The sequence below is a fragment of the Physcomitrium patens genome, chromosome 26 (assembly GCF_059467195.1).
Source record: "Physcomitrium patens ecotype Gransden chromosome 26, ASM5946719v1, whole genome shotgun sequence".
Lineage (NCBI taxonomy): Eukaryota > Viridiplantae > Streptophyta > Bryopsida > Funariales > Funariaceae > Physcomitrium > Physcomitrium patens.
The window spans coordinates 2108049-2118677 of NC_143435.1; the positions used below are offsets into that span (position 1 = coordinate 2108049).

Sequence of the window (10629 nt, forward strand, 5' to 3'; positions counted from 1 at the left end):
ATCGTAAAAATCCTTAAAGCCCTCACGAACCACAACGAAACCTCTATTAATAAACTGTAAAAGATGTAAAGCTTGATAGGATTTTTAGAGTTCCCTCAAGATTTCGAAAGTCGGTAATGTGCGTCTGTAGTAAAGAAATGGGACAAGCGAACTCCATCTGCATGAGTCTTAAAAAGGAAACCCATGAGCCGCCGTCATTAGATTCTGCGGACAGTGGAGCCTCTGTTGCAACAGTGTCGGTACTTACCGAATAACAGTCGAAGCAGTAACAAACAAAGATTCAAATAAAACAAAACTGTATTTTACTCGGATTGCCTCCTGCCCCTGCCCGTCGTTCCTTGTGGATGGACGACGACATTCATTCGTCTGCAAGCGGTGCCGAACTTGCCCTGCGCCTGGCCAACATTTTTCTCTGATTACAAAACATAGAGGCATTACATATAACTCTTTGTTGAAAAGAAAAATATTATAATGTTCTATAAAAATGTGAAACTATATTAATGCTCCAAAATCAAAGTCATTAGCTTGTTCAAAGTAGAATCAACAAACATAAACACTGGTTTTGTAAATTTGAAAATATTTATAACAATTAAGAAATAATATAACATGCAAATTGAAATATTGGACTCTATAAAATCTTATATGTTGGCATTTTTACATAGAGGAAGCAGTGTAGTGTTTTCTGCATTCTTTTGCGTATAAACTTCAATGCAATCATCTTTCCATTTAACAGACTTACTTAGATGGATGATGGCGGATGATGGCGGATGAACGAAGGGCCGATGAAACTTGAAGTTAAGAGTGGCAACTGAGTGTCTGCAAAATCGGTAAATAAGCGTCTGACCATCTGCTTTGGCAATATTCTAAATCTGGCACTTCCAGCTGAAGAATAGCTCCATGGGAGAGCAACATAAATAAGTGGCTGGTCGATCAAATGGTCGTTCGTTTAAACACATGTTCCTCTGCACCTGAGCAGCAATTTGGTATTGAAGACACGGCTGACAACACAGGTTACGCTGCTTGCTCTCTGGATTCTGATGCACAGTCCAAAGCCTTCGGCTCCTGGTTTGGTCTTGTACGTTGATCAATGCAAGTTTTTGTTTTGTTTTGTTTTTTGTTTTTTGTTTTGTTTTGTTTTTTTTTTCTTTTCTTCCTGTTGAAGCTGAAATGTGTGGAGCATGGTTGAATTCGTTTGCAGGGGGACTTAGGAATGGCTTCGGTGGGCATGTGGGCGAGGTGGTAATGCAGGACTTCCCTGTGACCATAGACCCACGAACGAGCCGGGTAGCACACAGGGACGAGTACGAGGTGAAATATGTCGTCACTAAGAGTTGGTGCCTGTGTAGTTGCCTATGTAGGAATAGCAACTGGTCCATCACGGAATTAGACAATACCAGGACTCGTTACACGATGTGTCCACCCTCGTCGCAAGATGCCCAGAAGTTCAAAATTATGGACAACGACCGAAACTTGATTCTGACCATTCAAAGGACGTCGAATGAATCGACAACATGGAGGATTAGGAGGAATGATAACGGCCCTCTGGTGGCGACCTGCAGAAAAATGGACGCGAAGAACGCGGATGTCATCAACGCGGAGATGGCCTCGAACACCTCCGCCCCCCGTACGCTCTACCTGCTGATACACAGTCTCAAAAAAAAGGAACTAGTCATAGCCAGTGGTAACGACATTTTGTAAAGTAGTGTCATACGTGTGTGGTCTCTTTTGAAACTAGTGAGTTACTCGTGAGAATGAATAACTTCTCTCTCGAATATAATAGTGAAAGAGACAGGAAGTCTTGGTGTGTGTGTTGCTCTGTGCATTTTGTAATGTTTATTTGAAATAGAGAGTGTGAGTTGTTGTTATAAACGGTATAGAGTGTTGTGAGACAAAAGGTTATGGGCCTGTTGCTTAGAAGCTGGGCAAGATTGATAAGTTCTTTTGATATCTTTTCGTATTGTAGTGTTCACAGAGAAAATACATACAATTTAGATTCTGCAACATAAGTTCACAATTATAGGTCACAATTGACACTTTCTTGATATTTTTGATTTTCTTTTCCATCATTCTCTTCTTCTTCTCTTCACGTTTTCCTCTTCAGAATTTATATTCACAATCTCTTGAGCATGTCACTTGAAAAACACTTGATTGGTATTCAGCGTTTCAATGGAACAGAATTTCACATTTGGGAATGGCAGATTTGCAATCTATTTTGTGCTAAAGGTTGTATACAACACATAGATGGTACTGTTGTGTATGATTTTGATGAAAAAAAATAGAAAGATCAAGATTACAATGCTTATACATTACTTACTTCATCAACTAAGCAAAATTCTTAGTCCTTCTAACTTGTACTACCACACAAGAAATTTGGAATCAACTTCTTGAAGAATATGAGCATAAGACCAGCACAAACATATACAAATCATAGCATTAATTTTTTGATGCTAAAATTAAAAATAGACAAATAATGTCCAATTTTATTGCACAACTTCAACTTATTATCAACAAATTACAGAAGCTTGGTGATACTTTTTTTTTGACAATTTCATGATATCCAAGCTTATTGCTAATTTTCTTGTTGGTTTCTATGGTTTCACTACCACTTGAGAAAGTACTTCAAGAGAAGATTGAATATTAGCTAACCTTAAACTTTGATTACAAAAAGAAGAAACAAAACTTTTATATTGACTTTATCAAGAGATTACTTCTGAAACCAAGGCTATTTATGCAAGTTATGGCCATCTATTAATAAATAAGAATAACAAAGATTCATTGCCTAGTAGGAGCATTCTTTTACGTGACTTTAATCCTAATCTGTCTCTTTTTTTTTTTTTTTTTTTTTTTTCAATTTATCATACAATAATTCTTTTCTACATTTTGCTCCACGCTTTCTTATTCTATTGTACTTTGTATCCTTCTCTTAATTGCTTTTATTGCCAAACAATCACATCCGATATTTTTTGTTCACAAATTTTATAAAGCCATGAACTTCTTGAATTCAAACATTATACATAATACAATAGTTTTGGACTTTTTGACCATTGGTAGAAAAAGTATTTATGAAATAAATTTCAATATTAGCTATCAAGTTTACATTCTAGTCTTTCTACTCAAGTTACTTTTGTTGAATTCATTGATTCTACTATATTTTATCCTTGACCAAAATTCAATATTCCAATGATGAGTTTTATTTGTAAAATCCTTTTCATGATAATTCATATGTTTATTGCAATCAATTTTGTTTTCATGATCAAGAAACACATTGCTCTGATTATTCTAAGAACATTATCTATGCATAAAATAAATCAACTTTTGGTGGTTTTATTAGTAGATGGATTGATAACAATAGAATTATAAAACATATGAGAAATCAATTACAATAGATCACCAATTATAAATCATTATCAAGTTAAGCTATTTGGTTGGCTAAAATCTCAATTGGTCACACATACTATATTATAAGTATCAGTGATATCAAAATCTTAATACAACTATCTTTTGGAACCAAAGTTCATCTTCTTCAATATATTCTTTATATTCCAAATTTTGGCCAAAATTTTTTTAGTCTTACAAACATAGTAAAAAAATATATTTTTTTTATTCTTTGTAAAGACCTTATATATGAGCTTATTCAAGAAAATCAACTTATTATGATTGGCCATATCTGCCAAGATTCATATAATCTTGACTTTATTATTTTGCTTCATGCATCTATTATTTCTTACACAACCTCATATAAAAATATGTTATCATAAAAAGAATTACAAGATGTAAATACATAGCACCTATGCCTCAGACATTTATATTATAACATGTTAAAACTCATAGCTACAAATGGTTCTGTCATTGTTATTAAATTCAAGAATATTATTTTTTTTAAAATTTTATCTAAATTTATATTTAGCAAGTCTCACTTGACTTCATTTTTACAAAATATTATAAGAATATAATTTTTTTATTTGCAATGCTTCTTTATAATAATATTTGTAGTCACATGAATGTACCATCTCATAATGGTTCTTTATATTATATTCTTTTTGAAGATAATTTATTGTAGATACATAAATTTACTCTAATAATTACCTATATAATTAAATAGAAGTAAATAAAAATAGATTAATTTTATAATATCTTCTAAAAAAAGCTTCTAAAAAACTTTTTAGATGTAATTTTGACTTTATAAGTATTTGTAGTTGATTGATAGGTTAGAAATTTAGTCAAAAAGTTAATCACATGTCATACATGGTTGTAGATTATGGAACAAGTTAACTTTGTGGCGTACATATAAAAAACTTACTTTACAAATTAAGATACATATAAAGATAAAGTCATCACGTATTGAAGATTCTACAGAATATTGCCGAATAGCTCTTAATTAGATAGTATATATGGAGATAAGAGTGAAGTCTTCTTTATTCTTGTCAATGTCTTTTTAGTCCTTAGTCTTGTTTCAAGACTTTTTAGTTTTCTTGTCTTTGACAATAGCAATTCTAATTTAATATTATATCATCTTTTAATGATTATCTAATCTTTTTGAGTGACATAAGAGTGTCTTGATCTTTCAATTCTTCAAGATTCATATCTTTGATAATTTGATTAGAGTACTAATTTATTATTCTTATCTTATTTTAGAAGTGAATAGATTTTTATTTTTATTATTATAGTTTAAAGGTTATAAACTACTTATCTTTAAATAAATAGTTTAATTTTTTAATATTTATTTTTTATTTAAAAAAATTTAATTATCTTTTTTTGTAGAAATTTTTGTTTAATATTAAAGATTTTGGATAATCCTCCTCTAATTTAACTTTTTGAATTTATTTGAGATGTCTATGGAAGAAAAAATTATGGATGCTACTCTTGGCAGATTTGAGAATAGATTTGCAACTATTACTGATCTTTATAAGATAATCAATATTTTTAGATAGAAATCTTATATATTTTAAATAAAAATCATAGACGTACTATTTCTACTTCCATAGAAGAAATCTATAGTAAAGTTCAAAATCTATACTAAAAACTTGTGCAATTAAAAGAAACAAGTAGATCAATTTTATAACTGAATTTGAAAAGTCTTACTACTATAAATAGAAGAGAGACAAGAATAAATATGCTACAAAATTTTTATGGAATAAAATCAAAGTTTTGATGGTTTTTACAACAAATTAAGTTCTATCTAAGGTTGCATCTTTTTCAATACCCTGATAGATTTATTCAAGTTAGATTCACAATTTTTTTTTGGAAGTAATATTTTTTTGGTTTGTATTTTTGATAGAAAAAGATTCATGACTACTTTATGATTTGAATTCATTCTTAGAAGTATTTAGAGCTATATTTGAAGAAAGTGATAAAAAAGGGTAGTAGAGACCAAACTCATATTTTTACAATAAGGATCACATTCAACCACCATATATATTGCTAAATTCTAAAATCTTACTTACAACATGGATTCAAATGACAGCCATTATTAATCAATTTTGATATAGATTGAAAGATAATATCAAAGATTTATTGTTGATAATGTCAAGTAGAGATTCAAGGAAGTAATTTATTACTCAAGCCATTATACATAACAATTGACTCTTTGAATGATGCAAAAAACAAAGATTTGATTGAAGAGGTATAAGTCAAGCCATGGCAATACCTTCTAAGTTTTTGGAAGCTTATTCATCCACGCCAGAGCCTATGCAAATTAACACAATATGTTTTAAATCTCTTACTTAGTAAAAAATAGACTTATGATTATCAAGAAGATTTGTGCATATATTATGGAGAACCTAATGACATTGCTCAACATTATCCAAAGAAAGAATGCAATTACAAAATGAGCATGGTGGCTAAAAAAGACAATATATCAAAAAATAAATTTTTTGGTTACAATAAGAACCATGCAGTTAGAATCCTATGCAATACCTAATAATGGTCCTATTTTCTCTTCAAATCTTTTCCCTTGTTTTATAATAGAGGCATATTTAGGACCTAAAAACTATAAATTCTTTGAATTATTAGATTTAGGAGCCTTGGCTTGTTTTATAGATAAAGACTTTGTCAAAGAATAAGAGATATTGTTAGTCAAGAAAATTAAATTCGTACATATAGAAATTATAGATAGTTGTTTGTTGTCTTCTAAAGATATTATCTATGAAATTATTCTTTTAGATGTAGTAACTAAAGATTATAATAGCATAATAATATTTAATGTAATAAGATCTTTTTTTAATGTGATTATTTTATGATTATCATGGTTAAAAATATATATTCTTTAAATAGGCTAGATTTTTTATAACCTTGATTTTTTTCATAGTTTAGCCCAAGATTCTACTTGACAAATAAAAATTTATAAGTTCAATATGTTCAAATCTTTATTAATAGGTACAAGAACTTTTATGCATGTTACAAAATTAGTATCAACTTTTGCTATGTATTCTATACCTATTATTGATGGAAAAAATATTTTAAGTAGTATTCCAAGCAAATACCAAAATTATCAAGAAGTTTTTGAAAAAAAGAGTGTAAATATTCTTCCAAAGTAATGTTTCTATGATTGTTTAATAGATCTATAAGAAAGAGCTCAACCACCATTTGGACCAATCTAAAGCCTATCATAGAATGAATTGGTTGCACTCAAGTAATACATTGATGAGAATTTGGCTAAGAATTTCATATACCATTTTAAATCTTTGGTTGAGACTCTTATCTTATTTGTGAATAAAAATGATTGATCTTTGTAGATGTGTAGGAACCATCAAAGATTCAATAAGATCACCATCAAGAATAGGTATCTTCTACCTTTGATTTCAAGACTTTTTGATCAATTCAATCTATTAAAGATTTATACAAAAATAAATCTATAAAAAGCATACAACTTAGTATGCATTAAAGAAGAAGATAAATAAAAAATTATGTTTCAAATTAGGTATAGATATTTCAAATATAATGTCATACTATTTGGATTCATAAATATATCAATTACTTTTAACATCTAATGAATGATATTTTTTGTGATTTTTTTTTTTTGATGATTTTATCATTTTATATTTAAATAAAATCTTAATCTATTCAAAAAGCATAATAGAGTATGAAATTCATATTTGTCATATATTACAAAAACTAAGGGATATAGAATTATATGCCAAGATAAAAAAAGTGTGTATTTCATACAACTCAAGTTGACTTTTTAGGATATATCATGTCAAATGATGGTTTTATGATAGATCCTAAGTATGTTTAGATTATTATAAATTGAAAAATTCCAAAAAAAATAAAAGATGTGTAATATTTTTAAAAATTTGTTAATTATTATTAAATCTTCATCAAGAACATTTTTTAAGTTATGGCTCCTCTTATATATTTGACCTGTAAAGACAAATTTGACTAAAGTAAAGAAGTTGAAATATCTTTTGAAATCTTAAAGATAACATTTAATTTTGTACCAATCTTACATCACATTGACTTTTTTAAGGCATTCTTTATGAAAATAGATACATCAAACTTTGCTGTAGATGCTATTTTATTACCAATGGAAGTAGATGAGAAGCTTCATCCAATAGCTTTCTATTCCAAGAAGTTTTTAGTAGCCAAGATTAATTACAAGATCCACAAAAAAGAATTTTTTATAATTGTGGATTTATTTTAAGAATGATATCATTATTTAAAAGATACTTTTAATTTAATCATTGTATATATGAATCATAAGAACCTTAAGTACTTCATGTTGGTACATGTTTTGAATTGTAGCCAAACTTGTTAGAACATGTGTTTATGAAGATTTGATTTCAAGATCACTTATTGATTTAAAAAATAATCTAGTTTATTAAAGATTCTTTTCAGATATTCTTATCTTGCATTAAAAGAAAGAAATATAGCTTTCAATCAACAAAAAATTCTTCTCTTAAAGCTAGAGTATTTTCATCTTTGAATAATGAAATCAATATTGATTGTTGATTCAACATTTTTCAAGCAAGTTCAATCAAGTATGTTCTTTGATTCTCTTATTCACAATATTATGAAAAATTCTTTTAAGTCTCATAATATTTCTAAGTTCAAATTCAAAAAAAAATCTACTCTATTTTGAAGGACAATTATACATTTCAAAAGACAAAGTACAATAATGTGTTCTTTAATGTAGTTAAATATTTTAGATACAACAAGACTTTGGAGCTAATATCTAGAGATTTTTGGTAGCTTCAATTTTAGAAGGTAATTAAAGACTTTTTACAATCATGTGACTTTTGTTCAAGATCAAAAATTCTTTATTATCAACCTTATAGACTTCTTCATCTATTACCTATTCTTGAACAATCATAGTCTTCTATTTTCCTAGATTATCATAGATCTTCTAATTTTAAGTTTATATGATTCTATATTCATCATAGTAGATTATTTTATCAAGATGTTATATTTTTTTAATGCACAAAATCTATTACATGTAAAAAAAAACTATTTTTTTTTGACAACATCTATTGTTATTATGAATTTTTTAAAGATATTATATTAGATAAGGGAATTTAATTTGTATGAAGATTTTAAAAAATTATTTTCAAAATTCTAAAGGTGGATATAAAATTTTCTTTGAATTTTCATCTTCTAATTGATGGAGAGACAGAGGACATAAATCAAGTTTTGAAGCAATATTTAAGATGTACCATCAACTACCAATAAGATGATTGGACAATTCTTTTTCCATTGGCAAAGTTTGCTTATAATGATATGGTACATTTTTCTATGGAACAAACACCTTTCTTTGCTAATTATGATTATCATCTATGTCTTGATACTTTTGACTTTTTAAAAGTTAATAATTTTATAGCAAAATATTTAGTAAATTATTTATTTGAGATATATATAATAATAAAGTATATATATAAAAAAGCTTAAGAATAACAAAAGATCAATGTGGATGCTTATTATAAGAAATAATCTCAATTTCATATTAGTAATAAGATATAGTTACTTTGTCATAATATTAAGACTAATTGCCTTTGTGACAAGTTGGATTACTATAGGCTAAGACCATTTGTAATTTGTGAACAAATCAATCTAAGTACTTATCTATTACATCTACTAGAGTCTATAAAGATCCATCATATATTTCATTTGTCTCTTCTTGAGCCATATAAGTCAATGAATATTTCAAGAATAAAAAAAATATCACCTCTTCTTATAAAATTCGATAATAATCAAGAGATTAAGATAGAAGAAATTTTAAATTTATGATGATGCCAAAATAAGTTGAAATATCTTATTATTGGCTCAAATATGATATTAGTGAATGTACATAGGAACCAACAAAGAAACTTGGAAATACAACAAAGAAAGTTGGAGCTTTTTATCAATGATATTTATCAAAATGAAGATAATAAATAGTAAGAATTTTGTGAAATAAAAGATGATGATCTAATCTTGTGAAATGAAAGATGATGATCTAATCTTGTGGAATTAATTTCTAGAAGATAGGATAATATCATGGACATATGTATTTATTCTAATAATTATCCAAGATAATTTTAGAATCTCAATATCTATTGATTAAATCGTTGATCTTATTTAATATTTTATATATTTTTTAATTTTTTAATTAAATATAAGAAAAAAAATTTTAAAAAAATTGAACCTATAAAATGAGAGAAAAATATCATAATCTACTCAAGTATTAATTAGCCTCCATCTTTGATTTTAATGTTGATCTTCTAGTAATAATAACTCCTAATTGAATTATTAACTTGCTCAAATTTTACACAAGTTTTGAAAGTCAAGTCAACTATTAGCTTTGATAAAAATCACTTCAATCTAATTGGAAAATTATTACAAATCTTAGATAATCTTATTAGGCCTAAAAATCCAATTTTTGAGATCCTAATCCTTTTAAACTTTAATAACCTCTAATCCAATTATTTGATTAAGCTCAAATTTATAATATATATTTAACACAATTATACTTAAAACTCTATAAAATTTTACCTATAGATCTACTACAAAATTTATTATTTTTTAAAAATTATAAATCCTATTTTATTTCACAAAATCTAGAGTCACTTAAAACAAATCTGACTTTATAAAGTTCTTACAAAATCATTACAAATTTAAATTTTTCTAAATTAATGCTTTAAAAATTTTTACAAAGCCTTCTTCCAAATCTCACTTTTTGATTTACAAAAGAATCTTGGAGTCACCATAAATATATAATTTTATGCCTTAAGGTTTGATTTCAATCCAAGTTGACAATTGGTATTCTTTAGGTATTGATTTTTGTCTTCTTGAGGTAATTTTTGCTAAAGTCAACTCTTTATTTTCTTTTATATATGCTTATATCCATTATTTTTTTAATCTATCTTATTTTGTCTTATTTATAGTCCTATAAAGTAAGTAGAAATCCACTTTATAAAAAGTCAATATTTGTACTTTTAGTTTATTATCTTTTGACTATTATCTATATTTCTAAGATAATTTGGGATAATATTTTGAAATAAGATTTTCTAAAATATAATCTTTTATTCATTATTTTATATGTTAATTATTTTATATCATAACAATATATTTTTAATTAATTAATAGGTTAAAAACTTGGTCAACAAATTAATTAAATGTCATATGTAGTGGTAGCTTGTGGAACAAGCTAACTATGTG

At 27.2% G+C, this 10629-nt stretch overlaps 1 protein-coding gene across 1 annotated transcript; it reads left to right on the top strand.

Moving 5' to 3' along the window:
- The first annotated feature begins 872 nt into the window (after positions 1-872).
- Positions 873-1787, top strand: LOC112278119 (uncharacterized). The gene is made up of 2 exons (XM_024511233.3): positions 873-1010; positions 1199-1787. Exons 1-2 carry the CDS (start codon positions 935-937, stop codon positions 1696-1698), a joined length of 576 nt encoding a protein of 191 aa, XP_024367001.1. The 5' UTR covers positions 873-934; the 3' UTR covers positions 1699-1787.
- Positions 1788-10629: the final 8842 nt, after the last annotated feature.

Excerpts from the sequence above, each read along its gene's own strand:
- LOC112278119 (XM_024511233.3), top strand. The coding sequence starts at position 935 with ATGGTCGTTCGTTTAAACACATGTTCCTCTGCACCTGAGCAGCAATTT. Across the intron at positions 1,011-1,198 it reads AGACACGGCTGACAACACAG|GGGGACTTAGGAATGGCTTC; the intron begins GTTACGCTGCTT and ends ATTCGTTTGCAG.